The sequence below is a fragment of the Gopherus flavomarginatus genome, chromosome 5, assembly GCF_025201925.1.
Source record: "Gopherus flavomarginatus isolate rGopFla2 chromosome 5, rGopFla2.mat.asm, whole genome shotgun sequence".
Lineage (NCBI taxonomy): Eukaryota > Metazoa > Chordata > Testudines > Testudinidae > Gopherus > Gopherus flavomarginatus.
Genome location: NC_066621.1, coordinates 12,991,722 through 13,011,619, shown reverse-complemented (window position 1 = coordinate 13,011,619; position 19,898 = coordinate 12,991,722). Strand labels below are relative to the sequence as shown.

At 43.5% G+C, this 19,898-nt stretch overlaps 1 protein-coding gene across 1 annotated transcript in view; it reads left to right on the top strand.

Annotated features, from left to right (window-relative positions):
• Nucleotides 1-346: 346 nt before the first annotated feature.
• CR1 (complement C3b/C4b receptor 1 (Knops blood group)) overlaps nt 347-19,898 on the top strand; it is a 197,731-nt gene continuing 178,179 nt past the window's right edge. The window contains exons 1-8 of the mRNA XM_050953674.1: nt 347-468; nt 1,177-1,365; nt 3,058-3,246; nt 4,741-4,840; nt 6,744-6,826; nt 7,834-8,028; nt 12,588-12,744; nt 18,400-18,445. Of these exons, the coding sequence (XP_050809631.1) occupies nt 387-468; nt 1,177-1,365; nt 3,058-3,246; nt 4,741-4,840; nt 6,744-6,826; nt 7,834-8,028; nt 12,588-12,744; nt 18,400-18,445 (1,041 nt within the window). The 5' untranslated portion in view covers nt 347-386. The remainder of the gene's footprint in view (nt 469-1,176; nt 1,366-3,057; nt 3,247-4,740; nt 4,841-6,743; nt 6,827-7,833; nt 8,029-12,587; nt 12,745-18,399; nt 18,446-19,898) is intronic.

Sequence of the window (19,898 nt, the reverse complement as noted above, 5' to 3'; positions counted from 1 at the left end):
CCTGTAATGTGCCCACGGCTGCACCCACAAAGACACACGTGCAGTGGGGGTGAGCCAGCCCCTTCCATGTATGTGCCTGGGCAGGACCCCTGGCCTCCTGGGACACAGGCTCGATGCTGATCCCTGGGGCGAACCAATAACTCAGGGACCAGCGCAGCATCTTCTCCCCACCCCAGCACTGGCTCCTCTGACAGCTCCGGGCTGCAAAGCAGAGGCACAAGCCCCGCCCCTTTTGAACGTCCTTCGCCCCCAGTTCTAAGGCCCCGCCCAATCCTCTCATGGTCACGCCCCTGCTCCCGCCCCCATCTCCAGCTGTCCCCGAGCTCCGGCCCCGACGGCGCTGGAGCGAGTGGTGGCGCTCCAGAGGCTCCGCTGCCGTCCCCGCCATGGTCTCGGCTCCGCGCTGCCGGCCTGGCGCCCGGGAGCTCCTGGCGCTGCTGCTGCTGCTGCCCCTGCCCGGGGCTCGCGGTGAGTCGCGGCGGCCCCAGCAGCGGGCGCTGCCCCGGTCTGTGCTGGGCCGGCGAGCGGGGACCTGCTGCTGCCCCGCACTGGCGGAGCGGGGGGTGGAGCGGGGGGCGGCGAGCCCCGCCCGAGCGGCACCGCCCCACTGGCTGCCGGGCGCAGGGGCTCCGGGCCCTGGGGAGCGAGCGGCCGCGGGGCAGCCCGGGCCGAGTGACAGGTGTGAGCGGGCGGGCAGCGGGCTCGGCCCCACGGCCCGTCGGGGCGGGTGTTAAGGGATGAATCTCTCAGGCTCGAGTTGGCCACTACCTGGCTCACTTGGAGTGTGGGTGGGAGCTGGAGGGTTGCTTAGGCTGGAGCTTGTCATGCAGTGGGGACTCAGCTGCTCTGTGCTGCTAATCCAGTCGCTCTCTGCATCTCCACCTTTCTTTTGCAGCGTGGTTGCTCTCCCTAGGCTAATTCCTGTTTAGATAACTTGACCTAGCACAGCAGTGAAGATGCCTTTAGTTTCAACCCCTGGCTGTGGGAAGCTTGTCTGTTCTCATAGGCTACTGGAAAACCCGAGAAACCCCTCACAATGGGGCTCACCTGCCTGTGGCAGGTCCCTGTGGCATCTAAGGCATGTCAGGATCCTTTTCAACTAAGGCGGCTGTGTGAAATTATTTAAAATAAATCTCTCTCCTGTTAAATGAGTGTGTTCTTATGTTTTTCTGGTAGGTCAGTGTGGGGCCCCACCAACACTCAGTCGTGCTGTATCCCGTGATACTAATGGCAGAGAGAGCTTCCCTATCAGAACGGAAGTGACATACAAATGCCATGATGGCTTTGTTAAAATCCCTGGAAAGTCAGACACTGTCGTTTGCCTTTCAACCTCAGAGTGGTCAACCATTGGAGAGTTTTGTAATGGTAAGTATTTTATTTTCTCTGGAACAAATTTGCTGGGGCCACCCTTCACTGATGAAAATGTCAGACTTTCCCCCACTGAATAGGTCTACTCAAAATTAGTTGTAATAACTAGTTTCAATTTCCTTGCTGGATCAGTGACAATATACAATTAACCTGCTTATTCAAGAATCTTGTTACAAAGCAATCTGTGAACATCCGTCAGTGAGACAACTTGTGCTTGATTCAGGAATGTGCAGTTTAGATGGACAGGAATGGGAAGTAATTTTCTATTTGAGTTTTGACTGCCCAGAAATAGATGGGGATGCTTTCATCCTCAGGATGCTCATACAATTTTGCTACATCACCAGGCAAATGTGAAATAAGGCTGTTTTGAAAATGATTTACCTGCATAGTACCACTTATATTACAAAATTGTATAAATGTCCTGGCCAATGGGAGCTGGGGGCGCAGTGCCTGTGAGAGAGAGTCGCACGGAGCCAATTGCGCGCCTCTGCCTAGGAGCTGGACCTGCTGCTGGCTGCTTCCGTGGCGCAACACGATCCGCAGTGCCAGGAGAGGCAGGAAGCCTGCCTTAGCACCCCTGCTGCACCGCTGACAGGGAGCCACCTCAGGTAAGCCCGCGCCCCAATCCCCTGCCAGGCATGAGCAGCTGAGAGGAAGAGGATTTTGTTCAATCAGTGGCGACTGAAGATGTGGAGAAGGAAAGATTTGCGAGGAAACCACAAGCTCTGTGTTTGCCATGTGCAGTTTAAGCTACTGGCAGGGAATCCAAACAGGAGTTTTCTGAGTTGTCAATATAACGATTGCGTCCAGAGCTGTGAGAGCAGATAGGATCGCAAAGATGGGTGCACAAGGAAAAGAGGGTGGGCCAAGGAGAGAATCCTCGGAGATTCTCACTGCTCGGGCCAGGGTGTGAGGGAGTTGGAGGATCCACCAAACTAGACCTGAAAGTATGAGATGGAAGAGTCAGGAGAAAAACCGTGAGAGGCTGGAGTGGCAATAGCCAGTAGATGATCGGATTAAAAGAAGCAGAAATGCTTGATGGTGTCCAAGGCACTAAGAGGTCCAGGAGAATGGGGTGGGGTAGAGGCCCTGGGAATTGTGTGAGACTTCAATAAAGTGGAGAGGATGGACACAGACTGGAAAGGGTCACAAGGTTAGAGTTGAAGATGACAACTGTGCAGTGGTTGTAAACAGAATGTTCAGTTAGAATTGGAGATGAGGAGCAGGGGGGAAATCTGTCTTTCTCTTTCTATAAGCCTCAATCTACTAATGCCTTTCTCTCTCTCTCAGCTCCTTCCTTTTCCTTTTTTTTACTCAGTTCATATCACTCACTGCTTGGAGCAGCTCCCAGTTAGCTTTGTCCAAGCTCTTTGCTTTTCCTCCTTAAAAATAATTTGAAAAAAATCTCCCTTCCCCTACATATTTTGCAAAGTGTCCTGCTCTAATGCTCTTATGCTGTTTTGTGCCTGTACTGTAATAGCTGCTGCTGCCTCTAAATCATAAACTTTTGGGGCAGGGTACATGTTAGGTACCCTTCACTTATGTTACAGAGCTGTGTGCACTTAGTGTTTCTTTGTTTTTTAAAAGTGTGTGTGTGTGAATATATAAATAGAAAGGCATAAAATTGTACTTTTAACTTACTTAATAGCTAAATCTTTCAGACCCTGTGTCTTTTTCTTTTCTTGCTAGCTAGCTGTGGTGCCGCACCAAGGTTAAAATCTGCTGCCTTAAGGAAGGAAGATGAGGCGAAGAATTACTGTCCTCCTGGGAGCACTATGAATTATGTCTGTCGTCCAGGATATGAGAGCACCGAACTGAGACCTGTCATTACTTGTCTTGAGAATTTAACATGGTCAGAAGCCCCTGAGTTCTGTAGAGGTGAGTGTCTCTTTTTGTCACTTTTCTCTCTCCATTGAGCAAGTGGCCCTCTGTGAACAGATGAGTGTTTTCTGTTAAGCAGCTGGTTCTCATTTCAGCAGCGGCTTGTCAATGTTAGTTTAAAAAACCTTTTTTTCAGGTTTTGACATAAATTTTCAATTACGCTTTAAATGGGGAGAGAGAAAGCAAAATGAGTACTATTGAACGTTAGACAGCACTTGCAGTAGTTAAGCTTTTCGTTGTGTTGGTTGTTCATCCCAGCAGCAATAGGAAATCATAAATAATGCAATACGGTTAATATTGTACTGTGGTAAATATCTATTTAAAAATGGTGAGCACAGTATCCCTGGAAGCTATATGTGAAGAAGAATAATAGTAATATTTTTGTTGTTAAAATTCACACATTTCAAAATTCTAGCCTCAGAGACCACTCATTCAGCATACAGTTCAACCAAACTGAATCACTGTATTAAAAAAATGAAATATTGAATAACTATATTATGGCAAAGTTGTTCAAATATCAAAATACATAACAAAACTTAATTGACGAATGGCCTGCGTTGTGAAGAATTCTATAAGTCTTGGCAAAGCTACTTATATTTAGTCTATATTGATATCTGTTGTATTACATGCAAAAACCTATGTTAATACAGGGTGAGAGGAAGGAGCCAACTGAGTGATCACCCTTAACAGCAGTTCCTTTTATGTATGTGTTATATTCTGTTTGACAAACACAGACTATATCTTAAAACTGATGTGAATTTCTTGTGCAGTCTTAGACTTAAGTAGTCTGATATGCCTGCTTAGGAAAATACTTGATGTATATAATAGGCTGTATATTTTTATGTGAAAAAAATCCTTGTCCACATCAAGGACGGAGATGTTTTCCCAATATACTTATTAGTGGTATTTGCTTTGGCACCCTGAATGCAGCATGTCTCTTCTGTTTGGCATGTGGACATGGTGAATTTCTGATAGTGTGTTCTTTATGGTAATAAGTGTCTGGCATCAGAGAAAACATCACAAGTAACTCCCTGTACCAGGTAGGAGGAATCTCTGCCATTGAAGTTGACAAACTGATAGAATTAAACACTTAATGTGGACAGTAAGAATATCCACAGTTAGGTAGGAGAGTGAACTAACTGGACTGCTGGTCTGCCACTGCCAGAGTCCAGGGTGGCCAAACTTACTGACCCTTTGAGCCGCATACAACAATCTTCAGAATGTCAAGAGTTGAAGCAGGAGGCACCTGCTGGGGCTCAGGGCTTCAGCCCTGCTCCTGCTGAAACCCTGAGACCCGCCTCCATGATGGGCATAAGCTCCCAGCCCACCACCCTGCTCCAAGGTAGAGGTCCCAAGAGTCTGGTAGGAGGGCTCCATGAACTGCACTTCAACTGTAAAAGAGCCACAGTTTTGCCACCCCGGCCATAGTCTCTTATAAGTCTGTTAGAGTTTGTTGCATAACACGCTAACATTGATCTTGTTCTGTGCTAGGGAAATCTTGTGGTGTTCCAAAAGGACCAGAGCATGGCAGAGCTGTTGTTTTAACAAATGACCAGTATGGTGCAAGAGCAGACATCATTTGTGATGAAGGGTGAGTGTTGGGCAATTGGCGCTGATTCATTCACAGAGCTTAGTTTGATGTAAAACTACTGGTGAACAGTGGAAAATTAATAATAGAAATTCCAATCTAATTTAAAAACCTAATCTGAGCAGGTGCTGCAGATCTGCTGTCCTGGCTTCAGGGCCCTATTGAAAAAGTATAACCTTCAAGCTGAATTTGGCCAGGTGTAGATCATGATCCCTCAGTCCTCCAGCTGAAAGATTAAGTTGGGAGGAAGCAGGTGCAGCTACGGTGTCATGGGGTGTGATTCAGTTTGTTCAAGCTGCTCTTGGGGGAAAAAACTACCATAATATGTGATTGGGTTGTAGTTTCATTGGATTATGCAGGTACTTTCTGGACATCAGAGTAATTGAACAGGGAAGCACATGGCATGAGCATGGATGTCTTCGTTTTAATTCATGTATCATTTTGTTTTTCACTGCATCACCCATTTCAGTGGTATGTACAGGGTTAGATTCCCTGTGTTAGGATCATAATGATTGGGAGGGGCTGGTTATGGAATAAATTGTCTAGGGAAGTTGTGAAATCTCTGTCATCAGAGATTTTTAAAATATCAAATCACTTTACAAAGGGCAGCAGTATTGTTTACCCCATTTTACAGGTAGGGAATCTGAAGCGCACAGGGGAAGTGACTTCCCACAGGCCAGAGGCAGAAATGAGAATGGAATCCAAGTTTCCTGAGTTCCAGTCTAGTGGTTTTTTCCTCTCGCCAATACTGCACCTGAGTTGCACCCACAAGAATGTCCAAGCTATTGTTGTGATTCTTCACATTTTCTTCTGCAGAAGTGTACAGGAGTTCCACACCTTGGAATCGTGTCTGCCAATGAAAGCTTTGGGTTTAAATGGGCTGATGATGCTTGGACATTGAGATGTTCGGGTTTTGAAAGAGTGGCAGCAGCAAGACAGACCTGGGGCAGATGTCTTCTCTCCCTGTTGTTGCTGTCAGCACAAGTGGCCTTTGGGTGTAATGTTTTAAGTTGGAAGAAAAGCAGTAGCCACCTGGTCACAAATGATGTTCATGTCTATCCTTTTGATCCCTGCTGTTTCAGCAGACTGTTGAAAGAACCTGAAGAAACCAACCTTACTAGGTGCACCTCTCATCTGATTCTCTAAATAAGGCCACAACCTTTAGCCTGTGGTGTTAAAGGAAGTAGTGAAGGCTAAGTGACTGCATTGCCAGTATGCAGTACTTCCTCTGTAAGAGTTAGCTAGCGGTCTAGCTAAGTGTGTCTTGGATGTGGACTGTTGCCAACTCTTTGGTAGAAGAGCAGAGTTAAAATAGGAAGAGGGATGATGGAACTCAGAAGGCTGAGCTACTGACTTCCAGAATGACAGAGATACCCCTTTTAGTACTTTGCTCCCCACAAGGGAGGTGTGACGCAACCTCCTACTCTGAAAATCCAAACATCTTTGACATGCGAACACTTTGAGAAGATTAACAGTCTGGAAAATTACCAATTTCCTTAGTGTTTTTCAAATTCTGGATCTTATTTAGGGACTTCTTCCACCTTCTGGAGATGTAAGAAATAAGAAGCATTAAAAAATGTAGAAATGAGGGACTTACTTGTTTCCCTTTGCTAAGGTTTAACAAAGATTTTGCCCAGAAATTCCCAAGCATCTAGCTAGTGTAGACTTTAAGGGGAAGGATTCACCTGCTAACATGGTCTCTGCAATCTTATACCCACCCATTTGCTTGTTCTACATTGATTTTAACTACTCAACATTCTTTGGTCCTAGGGGTCATGTTCGTACTTTAAATTAGGAATGACCGTACTGGGTCACTTACTGGCAGAAAGATCCCCTTTTCCAAAATTCTAGACTATTACAGTAATAATTAGAGAGTTAGGTAAGAAATTTTTTCTGTTTTCTTTAGGTTCAGATTACATGGGCGGACTTTCATCCAATGTCTGTTGAAGGGAGATCAAGTTGAATGGCGTCAGCTTCCAACTTGTGAAGGTCAGGTTATTTTTACGATTTTAAGAAGAATTTATGATTGGAGCTGTTGCAGAGTAACTGTTACAGAGCTTTCATGTGTATTTTATATTCACTTAATTTAGATTACATTGATAATATAGATATTTTTGAGAGCAGGAAGACATGATGAAAGTGTAGGAGGATCTGTTGTGTTGCTGGTGCCTTCTGTAGAAGCCACACTTTAAACAAACAAAAAAACCCCACAACCCTCTCTGTCCCTACAGAGCATTCCCCTTGGGCTTGGTGTCTGGTGTATAGACACAATTGAACCCTGAACACGGGGATGGTGGGGTTTGATTAGTTTCTCATTCCTCGCCAAATAATCTCTGCTGCTTTTGAACCTTTTCATCCAACTTTTTTTTATTCTGTGTAATTCCTCCCTGTTAACTATTCTCCTCCCTTCCCCTCAAAACCAGCCAACTGACCAACCAGCCCTGGACTCCATACTCAAAATCTGAGGCTATTTTGGAGTGAAATCCAGTATTAAAACTTCTTTCCAATTTATTTGCTTTTACTTTTTTGTCCTTGTGGACACTGCCTGGGGTGGATCTGTCAACCGGATCTGTCAACCGGATCTGTCAATCTGGTCTAGAACCAGCTGCATGTAGAAGAAAAGTTCTAATTGAAGCGTCTAGTTGCTGGAAAGTTGTAGAAGCACAACTATTGTCTTTCAAGGATGTAAATCAAAGAGTCCTAGCTCCTTATATATAATGTGGGGGAAGGATGTGGACTGATAAGGCTGTTATCTGGGATTTGTTTCATGGAGCCAAAATCTTCCAGATGAATGGATGTTGGAAGTGGAGAAAAGTTTGTAAATCTAAGGAAGGTAATGCCTCACGTTTTGTTAAGGACAGTACTAATTACACTCTCAAATAGTTGAATATTTTCCCCCTTTTTGGGAGGAATTGTAAAGGTTTACTTAATCTTTACAGTTCACCTCTAACTGAAATGTGCATTCATATTCCTGATGCCATTCTCTTTTCCTTCAGCGATTACTTGTTCTCCTCCTCCTAATATTGCCAAAGGGATGCATAATGGCAGCAACGTGGAAATCTTTGTCTATAACTCATTGGTAACTTACAAATGTGACCATAATTACTCACTCACTGGAGAGGCATCCATTCACTGTACAGCTAAAGATAACATCAGTGGAGTCTGGAATGGGTCTGCCCCTGAATGCAAAGGTGACTGACTGTTTTTATCTTCCTCTTGTTCTACTTTCTTCCACCAGAAAAAACATATTTTGATTGCTAGGCAAACCCATAAACATGAGGAAATTGAGTTAGGCATTAATCATCTAAAGTTACAACTTGAGGGAACACTGGTTGCTGTTGGAAATGTAATCCTTAAAAAGTGGTTGTCGCTTCATGTACACACAAGGAGGAAAAATTTAGATCTCATGGGTAACCTTAATTCTGTGATTTCCTAACTTCTGAATGCTTTCCAATTTTAATAACTTGTTTCTGCTGTGGGTTTTATGTAACTTCTGGGCTTTTTTAAAATGAAGCTATTTATGCATATATAATCCATTGTACACATCACGTAGCCAAGTGTTTAAATTCAGCAAATTATTTCAGTTAGGCTAAGTGGATGAGACTTGGGGCTGCCATATTAGAGATCTGGGTTCTCTTCCTAGCTTGTGTAGCTTTCATTCAGGGAGGATGGGTTGCTCAGTGATAACTTCAGTTTTGAAGGGCACAGGGTTGTTAACACCAGTCAGTAGAAATAATGAGTTGAACTCATCATCTCCTGGTTCCCAACATGGTGCACCTTCTCCTAGGCCAAAGGATATTTTGATGTGAGGGATAGAGATACATAGTTCTGAGTTGCGCATGGCAACACCTTGCAGAGAATGCTCAGAGAGAACAGCATGTTCAGGGGTTTTAGAAGTCCCTCTAGGAAGTTTTGATGAGTAAAACTGAAGGGAAATGACAGATTTTGGCAGTTTGTAACTCACGGTGGTAGGAAGAGGCACCACGTTGAGCCTTTCACATCTCTGCTGCAAACCATGGAACTGTTAGAGCTCTTTCCTTTTTAAAAAAAAAAAAAAAAAAAAGGTGGTGGGGGGGAGAAGGGAACTCTTTTGTAAAGGGAAGTGGTAGGCAGCTCAATGTAGGAGTTGCTATGAGCGTCCTGTAGAATATAGGAATGGGATCCCAGCAGCAATCTGCAAGGTAGCCTAACTGATAGTACATGGGCTCTCCAAAGTGTAAGTGGGTTAAGTATGTCCTGTCTCTAAAGATGCAGATTCCTAAACATTAGTTTAGCAACCTCCTGGCTCTGAGTGGCTCTCAGTGACTCTTGCTAGAATGTCAGAACATGTATCCTCCTATGTTGGACCAGAAACTAAATACAGCAGTGTGGAATGGACCAGGTCTCTGCATTATGGGACTGTTTCCTCTTCCTTCCCCGCACCCCTCTCAACACTGAGACTGTGCGGGAAATGCATCAATATTCAGATTAAATACCAGCCATGTCTGATGGTTGAATTTCCCTCAAAGAAAGAGGCAGTCATTTAAAAATAAAAATTTCTAAATAACACAGCCCCTGTCTAAGCCCCCATCTGAGACTCTTTTGGCCTAATGTAATAACATCGACATAAAGCTTGTTCACCAAAGGGGAAAAAAAATGAACAGAGTTAGGTTAGTACAAACAATGGATTTTATATCTTTTGAAATAAACAGCTCTGGTCACTATAGAAAGCCCGCTCCTGGCAACAGGGCCTGGGAATGCTGTTGCACTCAGGGATGCAGACTGAAAGGGAAACCGAGGGAGGGCTTTAAATGTTTCCATTTTACACCCTAATGAACAAAAGCAAATGAGGGGTAGTTCTGGTGAGTGGTTCCATGTAATGTGCCCCATGACTGCACCCACAAAGATACGCATGCAGTAGGGCAATCCGGCCCCCTCTGTGTGTGTGCCTGGGCAGGTCCCCCCCTGCCTCCTGGGACACAGGCTTGATGCTGATCCCTGGGGCGAACTAATAACCAGGGCCCAGTGCAGCCTCTTCTCTCCTTCCCTGACCCCACCACTTCCTTCCCGGACAGCGCCTGGGTGCAAAGCAGTGACACAACCCCCGCCCCTTTTGAACACACACCCCACCCCCACTTCTCATGCCCCACCCAAACTGTCCTGGTCACGCCCCTGCTTCCTGCCCCCTTTCCTTGCTGTCACCCGAGCTGTAGCCTGGACAGCACTGGCAGAGCCGGAGCAAGTGGTCACGCCCTTGAGACTCTGCTGCTGGCCCCGCTGTGGTCTTGGCTCCATGCTGCCAGCCTGGCACTTGGGGGGCTCCTGACGCTGCTGCTCCTGCTCGGGGTAAGTGGGTCGGAGAGGAGGGTGGCCCCTGCCTGGGAACAGAATCCCCTCGGTCCCTGCCTTCCCCCACATCAGTGCCAGGCTGGGTGGGGACCGGAGCTGCAGCAACTCCCCTGGGCTCTCCCCATTACACGGGGCCCTGGCTCCTGCCCCCATGCAGCCCCTCAGCCTGGGCTGCATCCAGCTTGGCCAGTTGGGGGCAGGAGGGTACGAGGGGGTCCAAACCCCATGGCAGCGACAGGTACCTGCTTCCACACCGGCCCCTAGCACCGTACCTCTGTGAGTCTTGGACCCCTGGGAGCGCTTCTGCCTGGGGGGAGGGATAGCTCAGTGGTTTGCGCATTGGCCTGCTAAACCCAGGAGCTCAATCCTTGAGGGGGCCACTTAGGGATCTGGGGCAAAATCAGTACTTGGTCCTGCTAGTGAAGGCAGGGAGCTGGACTCAATGACTTTCCAAGGTCCCTTCCAGTCCTAGGAGATAGGATATCTCCACTAATTTTAAAAAAATTGATTTAAACTCTGTCCCATTGGTGGGAGTGTTAATGGTTAGGGCCTGGTGTTGGGGGTGTCTCCTGTCCATGGTTGGAGGCAGGCTGAGGGGAAAGAAAAAGCCACTTTGAACAGCAGGTAAAGGTGCAGCTGCTGTAGCTGACCAATTTCAGTAACACGAAGTTTGGCATATACAATTCCTAAGATTATAAAACAAGCAAGTTCCCCCATTATAGCCTTTGGTTTGTGACTGTACAGAAATGGATTTAAAACTTCATTAAAACTAATGTTAAAATGATCCAGTACACAAGGTAAGAAAAGAGCATCTGTACATCTGGATATAATGCTTAAATTATCCGAAGTACAAAATTTGGTTTGAAAGTCATAAGGTACATATAGTACATAATCTACAGTATCCCAAATTAAGATTAATAAATTCAGTGATACGGTTAAGGTATTAGTATCCAATTCTTTGGGTACATCGCTCATAAAAGCTTATACTAAGAGTAGCTTGTGGAAAAGCAAATATAGCAAACGAGTGAAGATTGTCCATCAGTAATTGAGAATTTAGGATCGGTTGCCCCTTAGAAAATACAGTACAGAACATCAGGAAGTATTTCAGTTACTTTCCTGACTTTGCTTCTCATTGGCACTTGTCCTCATTCCTCTCATACAGTTTCCGTGCATCGCATGAGTGAACTAGCTTCAAGGCTCTAATGAAAACAAGTACATCCAAATTGTCCCCAATAAAATCATTTGCGGCTTCTCAAAAACGAGTATTCTGTTACGAAAGACTACTGAGTATCTTTCATACTGTAGTTAACTTTTTCCCTTCCTTCTCTGTCTCTCTTGCTATGCATTTGTGATTCTCCTCCAAGATTGAGTTTTGCTGAGCTGCCTGGGGTAGTGAACAATTCCTATCCTGTTGGGACCGAACTGAAATACTCCTGTCGCCCAGGATATATTTTGGTCCCTGGAAGGTCTCCTGTAGTTACATGTCTTGCAAATTCAACATGGTCAGTAGACTCTGAGTTTTGTGTTGGTGAGTGTCTTTGTTGCTTTTCCATTTCAATTGATGTGCAAGCCATCTTGACACAGTTATGAACCTTATTTATTTTACATACAACAATAGTTTAGTTATATATTAAAGACTTATAGAAAGAGACCTTCTAAAAACGTTAAAATGTATTACTGTCACTCGAAACCGTAAATTAGAGTGAAGACTCGGCATACCACTTCTGAAAGGTTGCTGACCCCGGTCTAGAATATTGGGTTCAAATTGCCACTTGAATAAAAATGAAATGTACGGTGTAAAAATAATTTTAACTTCTATAATTCTGCTATTCAGAGATGCAAAAATAATGATGCGGTGCCCGGGTTTTTTTTGTTTTGTCAGGGTGGTGCTTGGTGGGGGTTGTTTTTGTTTCAGTGGGGCGGCGCTTTTTTTTTTTTTTTCTTTGGTTGGTTGGGTCAGCAAAAAAGTTAGAGCCGGGCCTGATCTCTCCAGCTCGAGTTGGCCCCCTAGCTGGCCCACTAGGAGTGTGGGTGGGAGCTAGAGAGTTGCTTAGACTGGAAGTAGTCATGCAATGGGGACTCAGCTACTCTGTGCTGCTTATCCAGTCGCTCTCTGCACCTCCACCATACTTTTGCACTGTGGTTGCTCTTGCTCTGCTAATTCCTGTTTAGATAACTTGACCTAGCACAACAGTGAAGACGCCTTAAGTTTAAACCTCTGGCTGTGGGAAGCTTGTCTGTTCTCATAGGCTACTGGAAAACCTGAGGAACCCCCTACAACAGGGCTCACCTGGTCTGTGGCAGGTCCCTGTAGCATCTAAGGCATGTCAGGATCCTTTTCAACAAAGGCAGCTGTGTGAAATTAGTTAAAACACATCTCTCTCCTGTTAAATGAGAGTGTGTTCTTATGTTTTTCTGATAGGTCAGTGTGGGCTCAACCAAAGGCTCCATCGTGTCGTCCGTGATACTAATCTCATAGGAGGCTTCACTACCAACAGAGAAGTGATATGTAAGTGCCGTGATGGCTTTGTTAAAATCCCTGTAAAGTCAGACATTGCTGTTTGCCTTGCAAACTTAGAGTAGTCAACCAATGCAGAGTTTTGTAGTCGTAAGTATTCTATTTTCTCTGGAATAAATTTGCTCAGGCCATGACTTGTGCTTGATTCAGGAATGTGTGGTTTAGATCGACAGGAATAGGAAGTAATTTTATATTTGAGTTTTGACTGCACAGAAATCCTCGGGATGCTCTTACAGTTTTGCTGCATCACCTGGAAAATATGAAATAGTTGTTTCAGAAATGATTTACCAGCATAGTACTACTTATATTCCAATATTGCATAAAGGTCCCAATTGGGTATCATGGGCCCCTTGTGCTAGGCTCTGTACAAACATAATAAAGAGACAGTTTGTCCCCCAAAGCAATGGTTTTCAAACTGCGGGTTGCAACCCAGTACTGAGTCATGGAATGATTATATATGCACAAATAGCCTCGTTGTACACAATGTGTAGCCAAGCGTTTAGATTTGGCAAATTCTTTCAGTTAGGCTAAGTGGGTTAGGCTGTTTGGTGGGTCCTTATCCACCTTCCACTTTCCTAAGAATTCCCACCGGGCTCTGACCATGGACCATTTCTTTGATTCCTCTCAAAAGGAGAGTGAAGTGGCCAATACCATGGGTAAGGAATATTATTGTCTGGGCTGATTGATGGCATCTCTAATGAGAGGGATGGGGGCAGGGACCTCCTTTTTGTTGTGTAGTTCTACAGCATTTAGCACAGTGGGGCCCTGAGTCATGACTTGAGCCTTCACGCACTATTGCAACACAACTAATAACACTATTGGCTGCAGTAGGGGGTGGTGTGTGAAAATCTATCACTCTATGGCATCCAAGCACAGATCATTTCAGTGGTGCAAACGATCTTTCTTAGGTGTAGATTTTCCTGTAACAAAGACAGTTAGCCTCCAAATCCATATGGTTATCCCAAGGATGGGAATTCAGGAGTAAATAATTTCCAGCCAAGAGAATTAGCTCTTGGAATGACGATGGGGTAATGCACCTGATGCGTGTGGATCTTCTGCTTTCTACAGACTTGACGGTATACCCAACAGAAAGAAATATTAGAGAAAATAAAGTGGGTAAAACCCTGGGAGGGGCTTGACTCTAGCAGTTATTCAGTCTGACTGCTTTCACTGGCATGCTTGGGGGCTTTTCTTCAAATATCTTGGGGAGAGAATATGAGCAGTTGTGGATTTGATTCTTTAAAATTCAATGTTTTGTCCTGTGCTTGGCAAGATAAACTTCACTTCAGTCTGTTTGTTTGTGCGTGTTGATGTCTTTACATGCCAGGAATCTCTGCTGGCTTTTTGCTATTTAAAATAGTCAATTGTGTAGAGAGCACCTCAGGTATTTTATAAAACTTTATTTTCTGTACAGGTTCTGCGCTGAACACTGCTGGCAACTCTGCTGATCCTGAAGGTGGAGGTGACGTACTGAGGGGAGAGAGAAAACACTTGAGCTCTTAGACTGGGTAGCGCAATGTGTGTGGTGAGCAGGGAAGCCTGGCTGTAGGGAGCTTCAGAACTGGAGCTGGCCACATACTTTCAAATGTTTTTCAAGTCTATTACACTAAGGAACCCCTGAATGTTGCTGATCATGTGCATGAGATTGGAATTATATTGAATTTCTGCCAAAAATAAATAAATTAAATTAAGTTTCCTTTCTAGTCAGTAACTTAGGGAGACCACAACAATAAATTTGTTTCTAAATCAGCTAGATTTCTTTCTCTGTGTGTGTGTGTTTGGTTTTTTTTCCCTAACTTTTTTTTTCTCCCATTAGCCAGTTTCCTGCCTGGTTTTTAAAATGTTTTTCATTGAGCTTTATTTATACAACAACAAAAAAGAACCCAAACTGTGTGTTCTGCCAACACTGAAGCCCTCAATAAATCTGAGTCCTACACCTACACTTATGATGAACAATATGAAATCATCTATTTGGATAATTGTAAATACTGATTCCAATGCTTTTCACATCTAAGAATATGTCTGCAGTGCAATTCAAAATCTGTGGCTGGCCCGTGCCAGCTGACTTGGGCTCCTGGGGCTCGGGCTATGAGATTGTTTGTTTAATTGTGGTATATTTGTGCTCAGGCTTGATCTGGGGTTGTAGGACCCTGCGAAGTGGGAGGGTTGCAGGCCCGAGCCCAAATATCTGCATCAGCATTAAACAGCCCCTTAGCCCAAGCAAGCAGGCATGGGCCAGCTGCCGGTGTTTAATTGTAATGTAGACATACCCTATCACTGACTGATGACAACATGCAGGATATTCTGATACCCCATCTAGACAGCCCATGTGTAATGATTCTTTGCTTACTCAGTGTTTTGGCAAACACATGGCTGGCCAGTGCAGGCTTGGAAAATGAGAGCCTAGAAGCATGTGTAAGAGAATAGTTAACACCCCTTGGGTTGTATTGTAGAAAGTCTTTAAACTGAGATTGGTTCATCCATTTTTAAAATGGTTTTCCTGCCAGTATTACAAGATACGTATGTATGCAATCTCTTGAAAATATGCTTTTCTTCTTTGTGAGGTTCTCGAGGGATCAGATCATGATTTCCATAGCTAGTGATTATTCATTTTATAATGTGGTGTTTTATGTGACTCCATTAATTTTTCATTCATATCTGGTATAATCTAGGGTACTAAGTGTGGCTTCATATGCATAGATTGTGGATGAGTTCCTGTAGGTTATTGACATGAATATGGTTTCATATTTAGCTCATATTTTGGTTCTCTTTAGGGCCTGGCTTTGATACACGCATTGGCATTCCCGCCATCGCCATTGCCTTCGCCATTAGTAAGTAACTTAATACTGAAAAAATAATTAGATGCACTAGAGCTATGACTGTGTTTTGAGGTCCACAGTCCAGGCTATTTTACTATTGCGCTTCCTCTGTCTCATCCCTGCCCCCCACTTAACTCCTAAAGGTCATTGGATTTAGGATTCTTGAATTTCTCTGCCACTAACTAACTTTTTGCCCTCTGATGCCATGAAAAATATATGCCCATAGTTGAGATTGTACTGCCATTCCCTGGAGAGAAGCCTTTATTAATGCTCTTACTTATTTTCTCTGTCTGTAGTCTTGTAATTTTATTCATAATATTTTCCTGAACTAGGAAACCTTCTGTGATTCTGTCTTAATTTTCAGAGTAGCAACCATGTTAGTCTGTATCAGCAAAAAGAACAGGAGTACTTGTGGCACCTTAGAGACTAACAAATTTATTTAAGCATAAGCTTTTGTGGGCTAAAACCCACTTCATCGGATGCATGCAGCGGAAAATACAGTAGGAAGATATAGATAGGTACAGAACATGAAAAAATGGGTGTTGCCATATCAACTATAACAAGTGTAATTATTTAAGGTGGGCTATTGTCATCAGGCAGAAAAAAAAAACTTTTGTAGTGATAATCAGGATGGCCCATTTCCAACAATTGACAAGAAGTTGTGAGTAACAGTAGGGGGAATAGTTCTACTTTGTGTAATGACCCATCCACTCCCAGTCTTTATTCAAGCCTAATTTAATGGTGTCTAGTTTGCAAATTAATTCCAATTCAGCAGTTTCTCGTTGGAGTCTGTTTCTGAAGTTTTTTTTTTGTTGTAGTATTGCCACTTGACCACTATACTTACCTGCATGCCTCCAGCTTTCGTCCAGACCACACCACACCACATGATCCACTGTCTACAGCAAGCTCTAAGATACAACTGCATTTGCTACAACCCCTCAGACAGAGACAAACACTTATCTCTATCAAGCGTTCTTACAACTACAATACCCGCTTGCTGAAGTGAAGAAACAGATTGACAGAGCCAGAAGAGTACCCAGAAGGATGATCCCTCACTCTCACAGATCTTGGGAGACAGGCCTGTCCTCACTTACAGACAGCCCCGCAACCTGAAGCAAATACCCACCAGCAACTACACACCACACAACAAAAACACTAATCCAGGAACCTATCCTTGCAACAAAGCCTGTTGCCAACTCTGTCCATATCTATTCAAGTGACATCATCATAGGACCTAATCACATGAGACTTGTTCACCGGCACATCTACCAATGTGATATATGCCATCATGTGCCAGCAATGCTCCTCTGCCATATACATTGGCCAAACTGGACAGTCTCTACGCGAAAGAATAAACGGACACAAATCAGACGTCAAGAATTATAACATTCAAAAACCAGTCGGAGAATACTTCAATCTCCCCGGTCACTCCATTACAGACCTAAAAGTGGCAATACTACAACAAACAAACTTCAAAAACAGACTCCAGCGAGAAATTGCTGAATTAGAATTAATTTTAGCCCACAAAAGCTTATGCTTAAATAACTTTGTTAGTCTCTAAGGTGCCTCAAGTACCCAAGTACTTCTTTTTGTCTTAATTTTGTGTGCACAATATTGGGGAACACAAGGGCAGCGAAGAATCTCATTCATCCCTGCTCCCTCAAGAAAAGTTTCACGTCTGTAGTTCTGTCTTGGGTGAGAATATACAGCCCTAAGTGTGGAGGAAGTATTTGTCTGGTGCTCACCAACAATGGAAAGGATAGAAGCCAGGAAGGGAAATTGTCAGAAGATCCAAGCAAGCCCTTCCTAGGTTGGATTTGACAGTCTAGCATCATGGGAATAAGAAAGTTGTTACTTATATAAATGAAGTTCCTACCATTCAGTCAGTCAGTCTGCAGTGCGAAGGGCTCCACTTACCAGAGCCTGGGTGTTTAGTCATCATGCTAGCAAATTCTGAACACATGTGCAACCCTTTCCCAGAGAATACTCACAAAGGCTGTAGTAGCTTAACCTTTGTGAACAGTTTTTTCACTGTATAGGCCCCCATTCATCAAAGCACTTAAGCGTATGTATAAATCTCACTGAAGTCAATCAGAATTAAGTATGTGCTTTAAGTTTATGTTTAAGTGACTTGTTAAATTGGAGCCATAGAGCAGCTTTGTCAAGTAGTGGGTAGGTTCCCTGTGTGCTTGGAGCACAGCCATGCTAGAGGTGGCTGTTAACAAGCAGGTTTCTAGCAGTTTTCTTGATCCATGTGGACTGAGAATATGCAAACCCAAACTACTGTGCAGTCTGTATTCCTGTCAAATGGTTCTAAGATGCAACAGTCCCTGTCTGTTAATCAGGGAAAACTGTGCTGAATTTAAATGTAGTTTTAACTGGCCCAATCTAATTAGAGGTTTTGATTTGCAAGTTCAAGATTGAGAGAATCCAACACATGCGGATGAATTCATTTTCTAATTTTTATGTATTCTTTTAAAATATTTAGTCAGTCAAGGAAGAAATTAAATAAGCCAGACTAAACCTTGGACATGAGAATACATCCTATGATTGGTTGAGAAAATTCCTTAAACAGCTTGGAGGCGCTTGAAGGGAAACAGATGATATAAAGCTTGAACATCTTGAATGTTAAGTAGATTGAGTACTGAACATTATTCTGAATGAGTTAGAAATCTAAACATTCAGCAGTGTATAGACACATTAAAGATATGATAAACTGGGAGATCCAACATCAGAACCATTTTCTGGATAAGAAAGGGCTTCTCATGATATTTGATCTGGGATACAAGAGGGGCTTTTCCATACTACTTATCTGTGAAGTTTGCTAGCTGTGTTTACCAAAATGTTAAATAAAATGTAACTTCATTGCCTTATTCCTGGGGGTTTTTTTCTTCTAGGTGTTATCATCATCGTTTATATTCGAAAATACCAAAAGAAAAAATGGTAAGCTAGCTGAAGATTTTTTTTTAATTCTTTACTAATTTTCAACTTATCCTCATGGCATTTCATTGCTGCATGAACAGGTATTTCCTTCTGAGATTTACTCTACCTTCTCAGCAGGGTTTGTCTTTTCTTGCATGTACCTGGATGTCAAGAAAAGTTACATATGTGGTGCTCTGAAAATGCAGCTTTGAAGGAATGATGTTTAGTTGGTCTGGAATAAAAAAAAACACAACACAGCCGTGACTGGTCCACGTCAGCTGATATGGGCTCACAGGGCTAGGGCTGCAGGACTGAAAATTGATGTGTAGAAATTCAGGCTTAGACTGGGCCCAAGCTCTGGGATCCTGCCCTCTCTGAGTCCCAGAGCTGTCTTTCAGTGTGATTTTACAGTTTGAAGCTAGAATGAGAGTCAGCATCATGTAAGGGTTAGCTCTCCATGGACTGCCTGCAAAATGCTCCATGGACCATAGTTTGAAAATTGTTGGACTAGCTGATGCTGTGGTCCAGTACATGACCATTGTGCTTCATCAATGAATAAGTCCTAAATGCACAAGAAGGAAAAGATGATATAGATAAGACTGCAGGTCACGCAAACAAGACAGAGCCATGGATGTGTGTTGGGTTGTTCCAGGTACCATGAAAATACAAATATCGATTGGATTTAGAAATTCTTTGTTGCTGTTGTTTGGTCCAAAACTACTTCTCCAAATTTTTGCTTCCTTTAACCCTTCCCTGTCTGTTCCTTAAGTTACACCGCACTGGGACACAACCCCGTAGCCGCGCTCTAGTTTATTTCAGCAGGAATTCTGCATGTGGAGTGGCTATGGCTAAGGCTCAAAGTGTGCACCTTCAAAAATGTTTCTCCTAAGAGGCATCTCGGTTTTCAAACCTGCAAAACATCAATATGGCAAATTAAAAACCCAAAGCGGGATTTGTGTAGAAGTGCTCATGAAGTTGTGTTCTCATAGTACAGGCTTTCTTTGTATCACTGCCAGATAATTTTGTGTAAAGGCTTTTTAAATAGTCCCTTTACTTTATAACCTATTCACTTGAATAATATTCCCCTGGGGTTCATTTGTACTGAGATGCCTTTGATTTGCACCTAATATCTAGTCTATTTTTAATCTAATTTTTATTTTAATTAAAGATTAATTTTGTTATTGACATGTTGGATTGTGTGAAGTCTGCCTTTTACTGATTAACTTGATTCTAGTGAGTGTTTTCAAGGAGGCTTATTTAATAGTGTGGATTACTGGACTTTATCCCACTGAAGTTTATGCTCATGCAATCCTATTCAGTTTTGTCATGATCATCAAGCAGGTCGCTTGTTTAAGATCAGCTTTATATTCAGAAGCCCAATTTGCAATGTTGTTTGAATAAAATATCCAGTGTTGGCAGTTCATCAGTGAAGATACTCACTCACTCACTCACTCACTCACTCACTCAGCAGAAA